Genomic DNA, 21409 nt, shown 5'->3' with positions numbered 1-21409 from the left:
ATTTACTTCCTGAAATATGGAAGTAGAACCAACCCCCAGAAGGGCCATATTGATGCCAGAATTCATCTGAGCATTTAAAACCTCTGAAGGTCTAGTCTGGGAGATAAACTTTGGCTTATGGCTTGAATCCTTGAATTGGCTCTGAATCTGTCCTAGCCTTCTGTGGTCCATAGGGTTAAGGTTTGGCAGGAATACCAAGTGTGTGAGGTTGTCTCCTTCTTGCACCCTTTCTCAATTCAGCTCTATATTCCTAGAGAAATTTATTAGTCTAAGCAAAATGTTACGACATTCAGAAATTTTCAGTGGCCATAACTTTTTTATCTCCTGGAAAATGAACAGGCAGTCTTTCAAAATTAGACATCATTGCTCTTTTTTGAGATAGGCAGCAGGGGGCAGGCTAGAGGGATTAGTGATTGTTACAGCTCTTTCATGGGCCAGAAGCTAGGAGATCCGTACAGCTGTGTAACCAGTAAAGCAAGACACACACACTTGCTCATTCACAGCCACGGCTGTTATTAATGAACTGTCAATATAAAAAAGACTAGGAAGTTTAGAGGAACCAGTGCTTTATTCTTGTGTTTTTTTAGATTTCCTGTGTTTTTTTAACTGCCTGCATCTGTGAGAAATTAAGATTATTTTAAGTACGGTAGACTCCATTCTCCTGCCTTTGTTTTCCAAAACTTCCTTTGCAGGTTTTCCTTGTATGCCTTTGTCATACACATCTCATTGTTGGACTGTGACAGCACATATAGTACTACATGTTTTTTGTTTGTTTTTCTTTTTTTCTTTCTGATAGAATTGTATTTTTTATTTTTTTGAATTTATCTTTTTAAAATTTATTTCTTAATTGAAGTATAGTTGAATTACAATGTTGTGTTAATTACTGCTGTACAGCAAAGTGACTCAGTTATACATATATATACATTCTTTTTCATATTCTTTTCCATTATGGTTTATCACAGGATATTGAATATAGTTCCCTGTGCTATACAGTAAGACCTTGTTGTTTATCCATTCTATACTACGTGCTTTTTAATTCTATAGAAATAACTTTAGAACCGTGAGGTTCTGTGTTCCGTCAGTACTGCAGATCCTCCAAGTAAAGATGCCATAGCTCGGAGTTTCCATTTAAAGTAAAATCTTGTCAGTTGAGGTGTGGTTTAAATAAGGGCCCTGTTGAAGGCATATCTTGCCGTGGTTGATTGTTGGTGTTGCATTGATTCTATCTAATTCCTTCTTCGTGGAATTCATGGTGAGATTCTGCCACGTTTGTTTGTGTACAATGTGTTCATTGTGCAGTTACTTTTTAGTTATGATGTCCTGGTTTGTATTACTTGCAAGTGTCATATTGTATTCTTTATTTAGGATATTGAGGAAGTGTTTGCCGGAGACATCTGTGCATTGTTTGGCATTGACTGTGCTAGTGGAGACACATTCACAAACAAAGATAATAGTGGCCTTTCTATGGTAAGTCATTTAACTTCAAAGCTGTTTATCACTTGCGTTTCAAAAGTCTATGTTTTAGTACTTCAGAAAAACAACCACAGAAGTTTTCATTGAGTGCCACGGGCATCAACTGTAGGTTGGTTATGGCTCTTTTAATGTCAACTAAAGAAGTGCTCTGTTAGCTAACTTCCCTGGTTTTTCGTAGTAAAATCATTCCACCATTCTCCAGGGTTTAGCATGGAGGGAAAATCTCCACCAGGTAACCTGGCATGTGTAGCGCTGACTCCTACCCTGAGATGTGCCTCCCCGTTGTGGACACACCTCTAATTGCTGTCACCGTCATCAGGCTAGTCCCAGCCAAGTGCTCCTTCCTTATTAACTCGGCAGCTGGAGCTTGGACCCTTCCCTCAATCCCCTAGAGAACTGTAAGAGCAGGCTGTAACATTTTGGCTAGACTCCAGGGCAGCATGACAGAACAGAACCCTGCCCTGCAGGCAGGATGCAACTAGACAGTCCCACTTACTGTACACAGCCTGCCTTGTGGAACTCATAGGTCCCTTTTCATCACTGAGGGAGACTGAAGGGAAGAGCATGCTCGGGCAATTCCCACCTTCCAGTCCCCGCCTTTCAGTCCCCTTTACTCCTCCCCTTTTTGCCCCCACAGGACAGCAGGCTCTTGCACAGTATGACCATGTGTTCATGAGGGTGCTCCCTCTCCTGAATTCATTCAGTAAAGGATGAATATGAGTACACAGGGTATAGGTGATTTGCAGGGAAGGAATTTACAGTGGGTTGTTTATATAAGAACTGGTCCAACATAACAGATGAGCACTATAATAGCTCCTGTATCATATGATGAATTCTTAATTTTATAATTTAGCTTTTTTGTATAAAATACTCTCTAATGTCTATGGTTTTACATGTGAAGTTAGGACACTACAAAAATCATAAATCTGTAAAGGTTTTTGGGGGATCTAGATAAGGGGACTTTTTGACAAGTATTATTGATAAGGTTTTTTCTAAACTTGTCATTACCAATATGAAGGGACTGGAGGTTGTGGGAAGTACTCAGGCATTGAGGCAAATAGACCCTGGTCAGTCTTACCTCTGCCCTGTGCTACCTGCTGGCCCTTGGCCAAGTTAGTTATTCTTCTTGCCAAGCCTTTAATGCTTCTATTTGTAAAATGGGGATAATAACATCTGCCTCTCAGAGTTGTGACTGATTAAATGAGATATCATATGTATAAAGAATCTAGTCCCTTTCTCTGCTTCTCTTATCAGTGATGGCAGTATATTTTGATTAAATAACTTATCAGAAGATAGCTATAGCAGATGTAGCCACTAGCTAATAAGTATTCCACATCTGAGCATTTGAATTCATTATATGTAACGATTATGTTAAACTGAAAGTGTCAACAAACTTAAGGGTCTTAAACAGTTAAGTAAATAGATGCTTTATTTTTGTTATTTTGGGAGGGAGGAGATCATATAAGTGGACACCTATATATGTTAATATATTCATTTATTTAAGGAAAAACAGACCAAGATATATTTGTCTACCCTAAGATGTTGACTAGTATTTGTCTTTTGTTCTGTTGTAAAGGAGAACATTAAAATTAATCCATCCCTGACACATACGGTACTGTATTTGAATTCTTCTCTGTTCTTTGAAAAATATTTTAGGAGTCAATTCATGTTCCTGATCCTGTCATTTCAATAGCAATGAAGCCTTCTAACAAGGTAGGAGTTTGATTTAACGCTCAGTATATCACAGTAAAAACTTGAGCTCTTTTTTGTCTGTCTCCACAATGCACATGGTGTCTTGTGATAACCAGCAGTCTTTTGGTCTCTATTTCCTCTTTCGGTATTCAGATCACCTTTTAAAATTTACCAGTCTATTAGTAGTAAGTACTTCACAGTATATTTGAAGAAGTTGATGGTATTAAAGTATTCATGAGACTGTGCTTTATAACTGTTTACTATAGTAAAGGTATATCATTGGCTGTGGAGTGTTAAGTGTGAGTAACTTCCTAGATTCAGATCATAAGAGATGGAAGAGAGGCAACTGAGGCATTTGTCCTAAGTTGCAGAAAAACCTCACTGTAAAGTATATTAAAATATTGCTTAGATTAATTGCCTCATGGATTATAATACATCTCTACATCTGTGGTAGTTATGAAGTAAATGTCTGACTATAACATGGAAGGCCTTCAAACAAGACTGTTTTGACTCACTTTCAAATACAAAGTTTTATGATTGGATTTGATGTCATTTAGCTTTTTAGCCAAAATTGCTTGAATAGGTTCTGCATATGCATTGCTTGTCATTGGAATTAGTCCTGATCTTGAAACATAATTGTTTAGTTCTTAAGTTAGTTACATTCATAACAGTCATTTTAACGTGATATATTGACATTAACTCATTCATGCATTGAGTGAACATTTTATGATTTCTTGTCATCTGGATACTATCATTTACAGAACGTATTCTGATTTATTGTCTTGTGGATATATTAACAGCAACTACTTCGTCTATTTTGAGGAACTGAGATTTTCCAGGCCCTTCTCATTATAGAAAAGAGAATGTTGAGGTGGCAGGAAACGTTCAGTCACTCTACCTCAGAAAGTTGAAAGGCGAGCTTTACATCTTACCACAGTGAGATGCCACAGTTTGCTCCAAGTACTTTGCCAGATTGGTTGCTTTTCCCTTCAGAAGATGAAGGACTAGAAGTTAAAGATATTCTTCTTCTTTATTCCTAACTCCAGAGTTCATGTAAGACATTTAACTGTTGATAGTTCACAATCATGGAGGGAAATCAAACGCATCAATATTCAAAAGGTTTTTTGGTGTCTTGGGGTTATCTGCTTCCTGGAGAATTAATATATATCAAATAATAAAATCACTGCATAAAACCCTGATTCTCAGTAGTGGGGCAGGGGTGATCTTCTAGTAAGTTGAGAGTCCCTGGCTAGTGCAGGAAAAAGGGAAAAGACTTTGGAGATAGACTAACCCAGGATTCAAGCCCAGCTAGCTCTGTGGACTTGAGCAACTTGTCTGTACCTAGTTTCCTCACCTGTAAAACATGGATAATTCTGTCGTGCAGCCTTGTGGTTAGAATTTGAGATGACGTATACAAAACACATAACACATCTTCAGCCACATGTGATAGCTGTTAATATTGGTGATTGGGGCGTGTTAGTTTTCTATTGCTGCTGTAAGAAATTAGCAAAAACTTAGTGGCTTAAAACAGCACAGATGTATTATTTTACAGTTGTGTAGGCCACAATTCGGACACAGTTCTTAATGGGCTACAATCAAGTATTGGCAAGGCTGTGTTGTTTCTTTCTTGGAGGCTCTAGGGGACAGTTTAGTTCCTTGCTTACTCAAATTGTTGGTAGAATTCAGCTCCTTGTTGTAGGACTGGGGTCCTCATTTCCTTGCTGTCACCTGAGGGCTGTTTGTAGCTTCTAGAGGCTGCTCATAGCCCCCTTCCTCCTGTCTTCAATGCCAGCAACAGCAAAATGAGCCCCTCTCATGTTTCAAATATCTCCTGTCTCTTCTTTTTCTCTTCCCATCTCTCCACTACCTTTCTTCATTCAGCTTCCATTTTTATTTTATTTTATTAAAAAAAATTTTTTTTGGCTGCATTGGGTCTTCGTTGCTGTGCATGTGCGGCGAGCAGGGGCTACTCTTCATTGCACTGCACAGGCTTCTCATTGCAGTGGCTTCTCTTGTGGCGGAGCACAGGCTCTAGGCATGCAGGCTTCAGTAGTTGCATCATGCAGGCTCAGTAGTTGCAGCACATGGGCCCTAGAGCACATGGGCTTCTGTAGTTGCGGCGTGTGGGCTCAGTAGTTGTGGCTCATGGGCTCTAAGAGCGCAAGCTCAGTAGTTGTGGTGCACAGGCTTAGTTGCTCTGTGGCATGTGGGATCTTCCCAGACCAGGGATTGAACCCGTGTCCCCTGCATTGGCAGGCGGATTCTTAACCACTGCGCCCGCCACCAGGGAAGTCCCTCAGCTTCCATTTTTAAAGGCCCATGCAATTTAATTGGGCCTGTCCAGATTATTCATGATAATCTCCCTATCTCAAAGTCTGTAACCTTACTTACATCTGCTGAGTCCCCTTTGCCGTGTAAGGTAACAGTCACAGGTTTGGGGGGGATTAGGGCATGTCCTTAGAAGACCATTATTCTGCTTACCACATAAGGAAGTTACATCTAAGGAGAATAAAGGTGCATCAAACCGCATCCAAGCAGATAGTTTTGAAAGGGAGAGGTCTCATGTGCATTTGCCTAGTGTTGGTCTTAACTGCCCTCTTGAATCTACAGTAGAATCTTGGTAACCATGCTGATTCCTTTGATTATGTATAGGATTTCTAAAATATAACACAGTAACACAGATTCTGCTTTCCGCTTTATGGGCAGTTTTCCACAAATGGACAGTTTTTGTCAATATAATAGGAAAGGGCATAGAGTTAAGTCTTGGACTCCTGTATCTTGGTGTGAAAAGAAAATTCTCTCAGTTAGCTGTTCCCTGCTGTCTTGGCTGTGTGGTATCCAAGCTCTCATATTAAAAGGATATAGCCTAGAAACTAGATGGTAGATCATTTTTATTTTTTAACTGTTCATGTATTTGATTTCATTCATTAAAGTTTTTTCAACAATTTCATTGCTTACCATGCTTAGTAAAATGTGTAATGATTTTCTTTTTTTAAAGAATGATCTGGAAAAATTTTCAAAAGGCATTGGCAGGTTTACAAGAGAAGATCCCACATTTAAAGTCCACTTTGACACTGAGAGCAAAGAGACAATTGTATCTGGAATGGGAGAATTACACCTGGAAATCTATGCTCAGGTAATGAATAACAAAGAAGTTAAATTCACTTTATTTATGTCTATGTTTTGTTAAAAGTCGATAATTCTCAATCTAATGGTTGTAAACTAATAGTGGTTCTTCAAGCTTCACTCTGGTTTTTGTATCTAGATGTGGTATACTGCTTCTTCCAGTGTGTGTTACTAATTAATTACTTTTGGTTTCTAAATCTTTTTATTCGTAAAACATTGCAGACTTCTAGAATCAAGGCTCAGGGGATTTGCAGTAAGACCATTGATCCATCCCTAGGTTATGGTCCCTTGGGTCGAGTGTATCCTGGTCTCAGCCTTAGGAAGACAACCTCAGGGAGAAACCTGCTGAGAAATCGGCCCACCAGTACCCACTCTTCAGGCCATTTCTTGCCTGTTTTCTTCTCAAGTCACTACTTGAAGATCATTATAATGGAGATAAACAAGTGGGTAGATGGGGCTCCTGCTTACCTAGGAAAGGTCTTGTGTGTATGAGAACGAAAACAAAATATATGTGACTTACGATTAAAAATTCTGGTTCTGATTATATCTTTGAAGTTGAGATAGTAGAAAATTATGACAGCAGATTCATATACTATTCCAGTAAATATGTAATAAAATGGAGCAAAGATAAAGTTTTAGTGGATAGATTAATTGGAGGTAAGTATAAATTAATCATTCTAAATTAGAATTCATTTATATAAAATCTGTAAAAGCAGTTTGTATTGCTTAATATCATGTATTTATCCTCATAAGGTACTTAAGTGATTTAAGATTTATCATTTGCTTATCATATTTAAATGAATGCTTCTAAGGTATTTGAGATTCTTAGGATTTTTCTTCCTTTAGTTTATTATTTTTTTAATTTAAATATATCAAAAAGATCTCTCCTGCTCTTTTTAGAGGATGGAAAGAGAATATGGCTGTCCTTGTATCACAGGAAAGCCAAAAGTTGCTTTCAGAGAAACCATTACGGCCCCTGTCCCGTAAGTATGCAAAACGATTAAACATAAACTATGAGGCTGGAATTTAAAGCTTTTTATTAGGGGATATACATAGCACTATTACTGTTGATAAGACACTTTTACATTGTGATGCTCTTTATTATGGAAGCTATATAGTTCTGTAGTTCAGGCCGTTTATACAAAGGGACACTTACGAGATTTGTCTGACCCTTTAAGCTAGATATCAATGAAGACTGGTATACACATCATTAATAAGCATGTTTATACTTCATCGAATGTTACAGTCTTCATTTATTCCAATTGTGCTTCTTTTGGTAGACGGCTATTATGTTTTACTTTAGTACCATATTGTGGATGCCAGAGAACTTGCATTTGCCAAGGAATAATCTCCTGCAAGTAAAGGAAACCGATGCTATGATAAAATTCAGAAAACATTTAAGGAAACAGTTGGGTTTATATTTTGTTAGAAACAAAACAGTCCTCATAAAGAAAGCACAAAACAAGTTAAATTGCTGCAAGTGTAATATATTTCAACCTGGTGCCTATTTGAATTTATATGAATTCTGATTTAGAGTCAAAATTAATAAGGCATACTGTGGCTACAAAATGAGTCTCAATTTTCAAAGTAGCATCAAACAAAGGAAAATGATACTCTACCTGAGATGCAATGTCATGAAGTAGAATGGTGTAGTCTAACTCAATGAAGTCATCATTTCTTTGCTATAATAAAAAATAAAAACCTGCATTTAAAACTTGATATCATTGGCAAAAATGATAATTTTAAGAATCAGCTTTCATTAGTAGATGACAGTAATACTTCCACTTAAGTAAAATTAAAAATTGAATGTCATAATTTATTTAGCCTGGCAGAAAAACTATTCTCTTATAAATAAGATTTTTTTCAAACTACATTTTAAAATCATGATTTTTAAAAAATTTGTTACTCTAAAAATCATTTACCCTTTCTGTTTTTAGTTTCTGAGTTGTGGTAGCTACTAAGAACATTAGAGTCTATAATTTGTCATTTAAATTCCTTAATGTTTCCATTATTCAGAAAAGCATCGTTTAAGGGATATAAACTGCTGAAATGAGAGTTTACACTAAAGGAAACCAATTTTATAATAGAAATTCTCTTTTAAAAAACTGAAAATAATAAAATGTAATGTTTGATTTTGTAACTAAAGCTTTGATCTATGCTGCTTATTGCTTTGGACATATAAAGTATTTATACTATCAGCTGCACAGAAATATTGCATCTACAGAGTTTCAAACCATGGTCGTCAGAAATTTGCTGTACTCACCCAAGGCTCTTTAAGGCTTATAACTGATGTATTGAAACAAGCCCTAGACTCCAAGAGGCAGCACAAACTCCTGTGGCTCCTTTGGTTGACAGTAATTATAAATATGGCCCCAGGATCAAATAAAACTGTACTCTTCTCTCCTTAATAGTATCTTGAAGCAATCCCTTCTTTGACTATATCAACAAAGAATGTCCTTTAAGGATAAGGTAAAAATCAGGAAGGTTTCTTACGTGTTGGATCATAATAGGTAAAGATATATAATATATACACGCTGAAGCAATGGTTAAACTCTTCTGTTGGGATTTTCATTAATGCTTTAAAACTTCAATTTAGTGAAGGGTTACAGGAAATTTATTTCATAAAGCAGTAACACTGCATATTTTGCTATAAAAACATGGCTTGAAAATCATGATTGTGATTGTATATCCTCTGTAACGTGGACCCAGCTACTCAATTATCTGAGCCTCAGTGCCCCTATAGGAGTGTTGTAACCAAGGTTGCTATCTACAAAAATGCATTAGAAAAAGGCTCTCTTAAAGTGTTATAGATAGTGATGCTAGGTATTTGGCATTACACTCTGAGTACTGTAATTGGTATCCTGTCCTCCAGTGTCCAAAGTTATCTAATAAGTGGCTGCAAAAGCTTGTGGAGTAAAGGTGCTCCAACTGCCTTGCAGTTTGTTATCAACAAACTGAAACAAGCCAATGGAAAGTGCTTTTCTCTTACAGAGTATTTTTCTTGTATTCCATTGAATACTACTAGTTGACATATTTTGTTTTTCTTTTAAACCTCTTAATAAAGCTAAACTCAAAGAATTTAATCTCTTTAAGGTCTAGAAAGAGGCAGTTTGGAATAGTCATATCAGACTTAAAATACAAGGCTAGCAACAAGTAAGATATGAGGTTGTCAATTATGACTAAATGGGTTATAAAAGATAATTATATACAGCAAGCTTCACAAAGACTGAGATGCTAATATTTTTGTTCCAGCTGATCCTGGGGGAAAAAAATCCAGCCATATCTCTAGCTCTGACACTACCATTTCACTAGAGGAGAAAAGCAGAGGTGGTTTCAGTATCACATGATTATAGTAATTTGAACACAAAACTTAGGTTGCAAAAGGAAATAATCTGTATTAAGCTGCACACAAAAACTATTGCCAAATTATTTATAATTCAAGACTTCACTCTCTTGAAACTGCAGCTTCACCTTCTCTAGCCTTGATAACTGACTTCTCCTTCAAATACTGACTTCACTATCTTAAATACAAAATGACTAAAGGGGCACTATTCATCCAATCATGAATTATAACACCTTCAGTAAATATTAAATCTGTTAATAGTGTATTTTATAGAAATTACTTACCACTTGCTTGACAGTTTGAATTTTTGCCATTTTATACCATGTATTTTCAGTGGAATTTTGCCATATTATATAACCACAGGCAACCCAGGCTAAATGTTGAACTGGCTTCATTTCTTGAGGTACATTTCCAAAACTGTCTGGTGAGGGAAACATTTATATGATAAATGGAATTATTTTATATATACAGTATTAACCTTTAAAAAAAATCTAAATTTTAAGTCATGTCTTAGTTTTCTTCAAATGTGTACAGAAAGTAATTAATTTAATTAAGCCATAGATTGATCTATAAAGTTTCAAGGCTTTTTTGTTGTTGAATTAGATTAGTAATAAATATTTTTGCAAAAGTCAGTTTGCCAGCATAATGTTAACATCTAACAATTTTGAGCATAGGTAATTGATATTGATCTTAAAGTCGAAAAAAATATTTTTCCGTGCCATATAGTTATATACCTGGAATATTTTGTGCTTCTAGTGGTTCCTTCATAGACTTGAGTCTATGATAAAATGTGTTATCTTCCTCATCTGGGTTCTTTCCAATTTCTCCTTCAAATGTGAAGTTGACTTCTGGTGCAGTATCTTGTCCCATTGGAGGGTACAGTACTTCAGCTGTGCAATTCACTGTAACTTGCTGTTTGAAACATTTTGTGAAAGATCTTTACATGTAGATGGACATCCATTACTGATTATTGTTCTTTGAGTTATAACATTTAAAGCATTGCCCCCCTAATGATGTTGTTTCAGACTTGACCTGAGTGTACCTATTCCAGAGGTATCTAACTGGTGGTGGCCCAATAATTTTCTTAGAGGTATCTAAAATAGGTAACTTATTTTATAACATATAAGGTCTCATAATCTTGTAAATTCATTTTAAACTATGTATTTCAGTATTAATGGGAAGTCCATTTGTAAGGCAGAGTTTAGTCTGTCTTTATATACCAACTCTAGACTCTGGTTACTTTTTTTAAGTCTGTCCATTACTCTTATTCTCTCCTCCTGAAATAACAGAAATTTCAAACTCAGATTCTGCAATCTATATCCAAATATAAAATGAGAAGATTGTAGCGTTGGTTCTGCTTTGTAAAGATGACTATCAAGCAGCTCAAATGCCTTTTAATGAATCTCCTTATGTTAGCCTGTATCTCTTCTTAATTATGCTTAACAAAAGGGCAAGCTTTTTTAAATCTCAGGATGGTTATGGTACAAGTGGCAGTTCCTTCCTTTTAAGTTTGTCTCATTAATAATTTGACAGATGTATGTATTTTTTAAATTTCCCTGCCCCATTACTGAAAGATTCTTATCTGAACACAGTGGTATCAGTTGGCCATTCTATTGCTCATAAATATCTCAGAAAGCACTTGCTTTCTTTAAATAAAAGAAATGAAAAACAGAATGAAACAGACATTTAAAAAGTGATGATGATTGTAGAGTTCATTATTACACTTGTTCATATTAGGCATAAATTCATACTGGCCTGTGAGTATGTAACATTTTTAAAGGAAGTTTATTGGAACTGAAGTATATAGAGTCTCTTTTCTAAACAGTGTGATAGAAATACTAAGTGTATCTCAGAATACACAAAAAGTAAAAACTGACCTTTGTATGGTGATCATTTTTTTTTTGAGGCAGGGATTTTACAACAACTCTTTTAAAAACCAAATTAACCCTATGATTTGATCAGCAGAGGTGATATGGAATATTAGGAATCAAATTTTATTTCATAATAACATGACATTTCACTTACTTTTTGGATAATTTCTTCCACAGAAAATTTAAGGCAATACTTTCGTCCTCTTCCCGGAATATCCTAAAATTAAGAAAATGTGTTATTATAACAATAACTCAATTTCTTTACATTGTTAGAAGAACCCATTCTCATTTGGTTGGGCATGGTGCTGACTGTTGGGGGTAAATGATTAAGGCCTTACACCTTGACCAAGGAATGTCACCATGTTTGTGACATCTAATTTAGCAGGTCCTCTAGCAGGGTTATTTTGGATGAGAACAAGAGGGTGAGATAAAAGCATATATAAATAAAATCGGTTATAATTCACTTTCAGTCATCAGAGTACTCTAACCTCTGGATCTGTGATCCTAAATTCCACGTAAGAAATTTTGAAAATTTTAATTCTAAAGGTGACAAATAGGATGCACCATTGAAAAGCCTTTTCATAAACCCTTATGTACCCCTCCAAATAGTGTTCAATGAAGATGAATTCCATTTTGAGGCAGCATACTGCGAAGTGGTTAGAGAGTGTTAAGTACTGCTTTTACTTGTATGTTAGTGGACCTGCAAAATGATGCGTTAACAAATTTTATAACAGACAGACGTTTAGATATTTCACTTTTGAATCAAGATGTAATGGAGAATTTGTACCTAATTATGTTGTGTGGTTTTGAAATAACATTTACTCCCTGTCAGCTCTTAAAGACTGTTAGCAGTTAAACTTCTGTCAGATAAATAAGGGACAGTCTCAAATCTATTAGATTTTAGTAAAACGGAAACAAGCTTAGTGGTTGCTGAGGTCTTGAGCAGTTTAAATTTAACCCTTTAGCCAGAGGGGGCCCATCATTCACAGCAGTCACTGGCAGTAGTGTTTGGATGGTTGAAGTGAAGCTTCAGGCCACGGTACTTTTACTCTGCTTTGTCAGTTTCTGTTGCTTTTTGTTTACCCCTTCATTTTGGTCTAAGAGTCTAATAAAGGATTGATCTTAAAATTCAGGCAGTGAAGAATCTTTTGCAAGACGGGAGCTTCTCTTGGCCCAGATTGGAGTAGTAGATGCTAAACATAGCGCCAGTTTTAAGATCCTTTTGAAAATGATTCCTATAAGTTTCACTTGGGGAAAGGGGAGAAGCCGCCCCAATTGAGAACATTTACCGATTTCCTTTTAGCAGGGCCCATAAAAACCATCAGTGTCTCTGCCTTCCCGTAAAAACAACAAACAGCCCTGGGGCTGTCCCCAGAGACTGGAGTGTAGCCCAAGCCCAGAAAAGCCAACTCCTCTAGAGAGACAGCTAGCCTTGAGGCCCAAAACGGGCAAGGGGTGTGGGGAGTCAGGAGCAGGTGGAGCTGAGACCCTCGACGGTGGGGGGAACGGTAGCAGGTGCCGCCACCACCCTCTGCCCGACTCACCTGCAGGCTGGCTTGTTTGACTGTCTGCACCAGAAACACCTTGTGGGGGCTGCCCTGCTGGTAGTTGATGCAGCTCTCTACCACCGAGGCCGCCCTGGAGGCCGGGTAGTGGGTCGGAGGGATTGCCATTCTTGGTGAGCGGCGGCTGGGCTTGCGTGGGGCTGCTCGAGCTTCACAGGAAGGGAAGGGCACCCCCGTCCTGCCTGCTGCCGAGTCCCCCGGGCGGAAAAAGTCAGCCCTCCTTCTTCGGGCTGGGCGGGGCCTGGGGCGGGGCCGCCAGCTCCTTCCCTCCCTGTCTTCCTCCTTCCCTCCTTCCCTCCCTGTCTCCCTCCTTCCGATTCTGCAAGCCGCTGCCTGGGAGCTGGCTCCTACCGAGGCTGCTCTTGGAGCCCCGCCCTGCTACCGCCTACTGTTACTCTCTGGTCCCTGTTTAGAGAGAGCCCCCTCCTCCTTTAAGGGGGGGTGAGGAGGGAGTCCTTGGGCTGGGTTGTCAGGGACTACATCCTTCCTTTTATTAACCTTTACAGAAGCTTGGGGAGGGGCTTTCGGGCCTTCGCCTTAGTGGAGAGTCTCTGGGGCTTCAAGTTTACTCTTCGTGGAAGGAGGCTGGTTACTTTACTTGCAGACTGGAGCGCAACTTCCTTATACACCACCCACAGTGTCCGGCACGAGCGCAACTTCCTTATACACCATCCACAGTGTCCGGCACGGGGCAAAGTACAAAGGAGCGCCAGGTAGTGAGTCATTGTGATTCCTTCTTTTCCCTTCCCTGGCCAGGAACAGGCTTGCTCATACCCAGCTTTCTGTGGTGGTGTATCAGTTCAGCCCAAATCAGGGTACGAGAGACTGCAAATGATAGCGTTAATTTGGAGGATTATGTAATTTAGGTCAGGAGAATTTTAAAAGGTACTTGCACTCCTCTCCCTTTGCTGATCTTCGAAAGATGAGGTTTTGATATCACACCATGCTTCCAACTTTCTGAATCACTTTGAAAATTTTACTTTGAGGATTAAAACTTACTTAAAAACTGAATTTATACAAAGCACTACATTGAAGTAACTTCTAACAAAAGCAGTTTTTAAAGCTCCTTAAGCAAGCACAGACTTTTAGTAGGCAGTGCATTTTTACTCTCCAGATCTCTTAATTACCTCCTGTGAGCTTTAAAGGAACTATAGTCTAGGCTGTTCTTTGGATTTGCTGTAGATCTACCAGCTAAGATTTCTTTTCATCAAATGTATAGCCAAACTGACACTGTAGCTTGTTGGCTTAGAAATAAAGACTCTTTGCTATTTTCCCAAAACGAATTTTGAAGGTTCCTTGGGTAGACATATATTGTGTTGCTTTTTTAAAAAAAAAAGTTAACAAAAATGTATTTGTAATGTGTTGTTTTCCTCAAATACCCTTTTTTATTTATTTATAAATAAAGTATTTGGAGTAAGTAGATTTTTAAAGAATAGTAAGTAGTAAGGCATTCCCATTCTTTCTAATTATATTAGCCAACAACCATCAAGTAACTAGAGGATGAAAGGGTTAGTTTCTCCTCAAGGCTTTTTATAAAAAGTTGAAGCTTGTTTTTCTGTTTTGGGGCGGGGGCGGGGGGTGGGGGTGTGAGTCATTCATCTATCAGCCAACCTCTTAGGTTGTCATTGTATTTGTGTGTTAGTTGTATGAATTATGTGCTCCTTTGATAGTGTCCAAGAAGGAGTGGCCTAATACATTCTAATTACCCAGAAAGAGCTTTTTTGCTGATAATGAAATTTTGAAGTTTTCACAAGTAGCTAGTTAACATCTGTTTTATTACCAGTTAGAGTTGTGAGGAGTACAATATGTGAGCTTCCTAGATGAAATCACCCTTTTGAAGCTTTACGGATACAGTTACCATCTCTGTCGATCAAGGCTAGTAACAGAGGTTGTGACATATCAGGCATTTATTTACTAAAAGTACACATACCAATTTAGGTTCTTTTTAAAATATAATTATTATATTAAAGTTTTTAAACTGCCTATTTAGATGTTACGTAAATAAACTGCATTGAGAGAATCTTATTCCTATATTTGAGTCTTTGAAATCTTACTTACTAAAATTTCATTAGTGGTAAGTCAAGAGATCATCATCTGCAAACTTGAATAATGTATGAGTTACCTTGAAAGTAGCAAAATTATTATGGGTCTCTGGGATCGGGCAAATTAAATTATTATTTTAAATAATTGTATGGACATAAAACTTAAGTAAAAACGCCTATGGCTTGCAACTTTGATAAGACTATGAAGTCAAAATAAATCTACAAAACAGAGATATACAATAAAACCAACACAATTCTAATTAACAGTAATTTTAATGTGAGAGATGATGATGTTTTGTCAAAATGAAATTGTCTTTTACAAAATTCCAGTGGTCTGACCACAGGAGCATGGATTCTTTTGCCTTCAGCATATCTATTCAGTGCCTATCAAGTGATGTCTTAGTTCTTCCACTTCTCTATTTAAGCTACAGTAAAATCTCTCTGTGCAGTGTTTTCTAACAGCTTTTGAAGTGAATGCATCGTGTGCAGCTTAAATCAGTTTATATTCTTATTAGCCTTTTAGAAACATGTTTGATTAAGAGTGTTGGTCTTGGTACAAATCCTGGCTCTGCCACTTAAGAGCTGTATCACGTTTGGCAAGTTACTTAGCTTTTCTGACCCTCAGGTTTCTCACCTGTAAAATAATAATAAAAAATAGTGCCTACTTCCTGGGGTCTGTGGTGAAGAACAAGTAAGACAGTTCATAAAAAGTGCTTAGCACAAGCCTGGCACATAAGTGTCCTGTTATTTGGCATCCACGTGATTATAAACGCAGCCATGGTCCCTGAAACTGCAGGGATTGCTTGGCTGTGATCTGGCCCTCCAGGGCACTGCTGTCCAGTAGCAGTTTGTGCAGTGATGGAAATGTTTGGCTCTGCTGTCCCGGACAGTAGCCACTCTCCACACCTGCCTGTTGACCACTTGTAATGTGACTAGTGCAGCTGAGGAACTGAATTTTAAATTTTATTTAATTTCAATGTAAATATCCATGATTAGTGGTTATCATATAGACAGCACAGATCTAGAGTATGTTGTATGTCATATTATTGTCAAATTGAAAACAATTTGAAATGTCTCAGAGAACTTGAGCATACTAGAGAATACCTCAGTGGACCACAGTTTTGGAATCCCTTCAGTAATTCTGTGGTGATTTGGCAGTTGTTTCTCTTCTCCTTTTCCTGCTCTCGGTTCTGATAGCTGTTTGTTTCTCTCCCGGGAAAATCAACCGTTCAGCATTGTTTCCCAGCCTATCCTGAAGCTCTTGGCTGCTGGAAGATTATTTAAAGGCAGTTCATCAGGCACATTCACGCTTAGGCTCTCTATGGAAACTGCTTATTCCAAGCTGACATCTACTGAAATTTGCTGTTTACTTCTTCCAAACCATTCACAGATCTGTACGCAGGAACACACACTCATTAATGCCCATTTACCTGCAGTTATCTGCAGACACCTTTGAAAGCAGCCAGCTTCTTACATCTTACGGTCTTGAGGAAGGTTTCAGTTTAAAGGAAAAATGCCTTGCAAACAGTAGATACTCATGAAATGTTTTTTCAATGATATTGTAACCTGTGTTTACGTATATTTAGTATGCGTGTAAGGTGATTATTTCATCCTATTTATATTGTCATTAGTAGTTTCAAGTAAACACTGACCTGTGTGTCTATTTGTTTGTTTTTTGGTTTTTTTTTTTTTTTTTGCGACATGCGGGCCTCTCACTGTTGTGGCCTCTCCCGTTGCGGAGCACAGGCTCTGGACGCGCAGGCTCAGCGACCATGGCTCACGGGCCCAGCCGCTCCGCGGCACGTGGGATCTTCCCGGACCGGGGCACGAACCCGTGTCCCCTGCATCGACAGGCGAACTCTCAACCACTGCGCCACCAGGGAAGCCCTGTGTGTCTATTTGAATGACTTATGTTAATCATGATCATTTTGCCATTAATCATTTTCAGGTGTTAGTTATTCCGCCTGAAACTCCCTTCTCTCATATTTTCTCAGTCCATAGTGTACAAGTTGTAAAATCAAATAGCAAGTATCTCAATGAACTAACTGCATAGCTCCTATTTTCAGGTAATTGTCCTCATAGAGATTTAAGGAGAGAACACTGTGTCCCAGGGAAGGGAGGCATTCCAAAAGAAATGGGTAAGCTCTTGGAATGTAGATTACTATTAATAGAATAAGAACCTTACACAAACTTTTTATTTTAATTTGTTGACTTTTACTTTCTACTTGTGAAATTCAGAATTAGCAGAATTAAAACCATGGATTACTTTGGTGGTGTGCGTCACCCTCACCTCCAAGTAAGAACAGAAAGGACAGGATTACTTTTTAAATAAATTCTATAATAATTTTATAGCAAGGCCATCGTATTTGAAGGAAAAAGTAAAAATGATGAGAGGTGGTTTTTCATTTAAATTAGTAGGAGTTATTTCATTTTGGTGATTATATAATGCTATGTTGATTTTTTCTTCTTCTTCCTAAATTACTTTCAGGTTTGAGTTTACACATAAAAAACAATCAGGTGGTGCAGGCCAGTTTGGAAAAGTGATAGGTGTACTGGAGCCTCTGGACCCAGAGAACTACACTAAGTTGGAGTTTTCAGATGAAACATTCGGGTCAAATGTTCCAAAGCAATTTGTGCCTGCCGTAGAAAAGGTAAAAACAAACAAACAAAAACTTTATGGCATTTAAAAAAAAATCAAAAACAGTCTATTAGCTATCAAAGCACATTGCTATCACATTGTTTTCTGTGGTTCATTTTCATTACAGTTCTGCTTTTTCTCATTAAGCTTTCCATCTGATTAGAATCATTAAGTTCAAGAGCTATAAATATATGCTATGACGAGGGGAAGTCATTCTGTTTCTTAATCATAGTTATTGTATTTCTCTTGATAAATTGAAACTACTTCATTGATTATAATCAGCACTTGAAATTTGCAGTAGGCGTTAGGGATTTATGAAAATTTTAGGTGTACTGATGTAGTAGAATGTACATTCATTAAGATTCCCAACACCTGGGTGCTGTCCTCATCTCTGCTAGTGATTAACATGCCCTTGGGTAAATCATGGTGTTCAGAGCCACTTTCTTTTGTAAACTGAGCATATAGTACTTAATTCCGAACCCCTCACAAACTCAAGGATCAGATAAGACTCTGATATTTCTTCGGGAATTGTGAAGTGATTTGCACATATAATGGGTTACTAGTGATTTGTTGGCTTTCTAGGTCAACTGGCTTTAAGACTGTTGTAAACCTTTAGCAACTGTCTATTCTTGTAGATTGATATTTTTAGGTTTTTTTTAACCTTTTAACTTAGAAATCCTTATTAACAGATCATAATTTTGGCTTCAGCATTAATTTTGGTAGCATTTTTTGTGATTAGTGTGTTTCATTCATTATACTTTATTTCAAGACAATAGTTTGTCATTCACACACTTTTAAATTATCTTTTACTCTCCAGGATTAATGTAAGTGAAGGAAAGCTCAGATATTTTTCAGCATTTAGAGTTTACAGTTTTGAATGTCAGAAATATATTGTACTACATGTGCAGCTGTGTGATTGTCTTGCCATGAAAAACTATCTTGAATTGTAGGAGCTCTACGAGTATTTAAGTGACTGAATGGAAAAAAAAATTGCACACTTATCAAATTGTACTCTTTAAATATGTATAGTTTATTGTATATCAGTTATACCTCAATAAAGCTGCTCTTTAAAAAAAGAATTGCTTTGGAAAAATGAAATCAGCTTTTAATTTTAGTTCTTACTGACATTGTATAACACTAAAGCTGTTAGGTAGTGATCTGCCAATGAGGCAGAGCAGGGATAGGTATATAGTAGGAGCTTAAGACACAGCTGTTGATTAGATGTCAGTTTTGATTGAAGTTTTATTTTAGAGAATTTCTTAGATTTGCCTTTCCTCTGTTTCCTCCTTGTAAAATTAAGATCATGCTGTCTCTGTAATGCATCATGAGAGTTTAGTAATTCTTGAAGAAAAGGTTGAGAAAGTGATTGCTAGCACTCTCAGCATCACTTTCAAACCAGCTCTCACCTTTAAGTAATAGACTTTTGCAAGGGATTGCTCATCTAGATTCCACAATAATAATACTTAAATAGGCTGTTCAACTTAAAAAAATAATTTTTTTTTAAAGAATGAAATATAGCATACATAAAAATGTTACACTTCTGAATACTAAAACGTTTGGGGGTTTTTCATAATGCTTCTGTGAGTGAAACCCACTCACTCCAGAAGTTGTGTTCATTCATTAACAGGGGTTTTTGGATGCCTGCGAGAAGGGCCCTCTGTCTGGTCACAAGCTCTCTGGGCTCCGGTTTGTCCTGCAAGATGGAGCGTATCACATGGTGGATTCCAATGAAATCTCTTTCATCCGCGCAGGAGAAGGTGCTCTTAAACAAGGTACGCTGTGTCTAGCAGTTGCCACCACATCAGTGCATCTATTTCCCTGGTGGACCATCAGAGCCGCAGAAGGCAGCACTGTGTTGGTTAGGTCTTCTTCCCATCCCCCCCACCCCACCAGAGCAGTAAGCAGCACACCAGGGGACATGGATAGACTCTGGGCAAGTACTCATAGAATCAAAGTGAGGATAGATTACTGTGTTTTCTTTCTTACAAAATTAAAATCCTACTTTGTTCTCCTAAATTACCTGGTATTTTTTGTAAGTTTAAATTCATAGATAATCTGTAAGTTCTACTTTTAATAGAGAAGACAGAAATGCTCAGAATTATTTTAAAGAAACATTAACTATAGTCATCCTGTTTTTAGTGATTTATTCAGATGTCAGAAAAATCTATAAATTTGTAAACAACTTTTTCATATATGACATTGTAGGCTTTTAGGCATTTGAAAGAATTCAGTAAACCTTATTCTCAGTGCAGACTTCTTGTTAAACTGCTAAAATTGTCAACCTTTCCCACATAGAATAATATGTCTATTAAAACCCTGATGAAACAGAACCCTAAGCAATTGCAGCTATATCTGATTCTTGCTTTTAAGAGAGAAAAGCAAATGACGGCACAGCAGTTTGACATTGGGGGCTTTTACGTTGTAACTGGGAGCCAGAAAATTCATTCTCTTTGTCATCTCTTCCATATCCATTATATGGTAATTCATTAGTTATGTCCATAAGTGGGGTTTTGCAGAGAATTACATTATGATTCACAAAACATTTCAGAGATATTTTTGTCAGAGAGGGTCAAAATAGACAGCAGAAAATTAATCCTAACACATCATTTCCAGACATTCGGAAAATCAGGATGTTATTGTATGAATTTTGGACTTCGTTGGTTTTGGTCTGTTTGCATCTGTGACCAGGTGTGGGGCAGTGGCTGGAGAAGGTTGCTAATTCCTTATTTTAATTAAACTAATGGGAGCCATTAGTAATTTGTGGTTTTGTTTCTCAGTTGTGAAAGGGTGAGAGAATCCTCCATTTTCTTTACCCCAGCTAGCTATTAAAAATGCATTTGAAATTTATGATCTAGAAACCTTGTCACAGTCTGTCAGTTGTATTAATAGGAAAAAGGGAAATAAAGTCACAAAGAAAATAAGACTTTATTAGGCATGATTCAGATTGTACTGATAACACCTGCCTCTTGCCTTCTAGGGGTTCACCACTTTAATAAATCTTAAACTGGCAAATTGGTTGTAATCACTTCATATTCTTTTTTTCAGCTTTATTGAGCAGTTGACAAAACTGTAAAATATTTAAAGTAATGATTTGATAAATGTATACATTGTGATACTTTTTTAAAGTATAGTTAAAACAAATTAGAAATCAACTGTTCTATGCTGGTTCTTGACTGGAAATTGGTAGCTTTCCTGGATAGAGGTTACATAAAGCAAGGTAATTGGTAAAATCAATTAACAAAGAGCCTCAACCTTTTTAATTGTACCTATATGAAATATAAATAAATATAGATTATATGCCCATAACATACACATATATAGCCATGAAAAAAGACTGTATGTCTATGCATATTAACTAAACAGGTAAATATGTACACTCAGTTTGTAAATACTTAAGTGTACAAATACTGTTATGTGTGATGATTGCCTGGTGGGGTGCAAAGGAAAAGCACCAGATAATAATTGAATTGAGGAGTATTGGTTTTTGCCAGATAAATATGTGCAAATAGGTTGCAAGTGTGAAAAATGAATTACTTTGCTGTATCATCATCTGATTCTTATTTCTCCATGACTGAAAGATAAAAGGGTAAAAGGAAATTTTTGCTGGGCTCTTAAGAAAATCAGCTTTTCATGCATGCATACCCCTCCACTGATTATCA

The 21409-nt window shown here is 37.2% G+C and overlaps 2 protein-coding genes across 3 annotated transcripts in view; one reads left to right on the top strand and one right to left on the bottom strand.

Annotated features, from left to right (window-relative positions):
- GFM1 (G elongation factor mitochondrial 1) overlaps positions 1-21409 on the top strand; it is a 43905-nt gene that overhangs the window by 16282 nt on the left and 6214 nt on the right. For both annotated transcript variants that reach the window (XM_060011220.1, XM_060011221.1), the window contains exons 10-15: positions 1366-1467; positions 3130-3186; positions 6164-6301; positions 7192-7274; positions 17601-17763; positions 19378-19522. In XM_060011220.1, coding sequence (XP_059867203.1) covers positions 1366-1467; positions 3130-3186; positions 6164-6301; positions 7192-7274; positions 17601-17763; positions 19378-19522 — 688 coding nt within the window. The remainder of the gene's footprint in view (positions 1-1365; positions 1468-3129; positions 3187-6163; positions 6302-7191; positions 7275-17600; positions 17764-19377; positions 19523-21409) is intronic.
- On the bottom strand, positions 7293-13486 carry LXN (latexin). Its single transcript, XM_060011224.1, has 6 exons — positions 13050-13486; positions 11660-11722; positions 10369-10546; positions 9919-10055; positions 7911-7973; positions 7293-7643 (listed from the first exon to the last, which is right to left on the bottom strand). The coding sequence occupies exons 1-6, from the start codon at positions 13176-13178 to the stop codon at positions 7545-7547; spliced, it is 669 nt and encodes a 222-aa protein (XP_059867207.1). The 5' UTR covers positions 13179-13486; the 3' UTR covers positions 7293-7544.

Source organism: Delphinus delphis, chromosome 4 (genome assembly GCF_949987515.2).
Source record: "Delphinus delphis chromosome 4, mDelDel1.2, whole genome shotgun sequence".
NCBI classification, from domain to species: domain Eukaryota; kingdom Metazoa; phylum Chordata; class Mammalia; order Artiodactyla; family Delphinidae; genus Delphinus; species Delphinus delphis.
The sequence above is the reverse complement of the archived record's forward strand: the minus strand, read 5'-3'. Positions and strand labels throughout refer to the sequence as shown.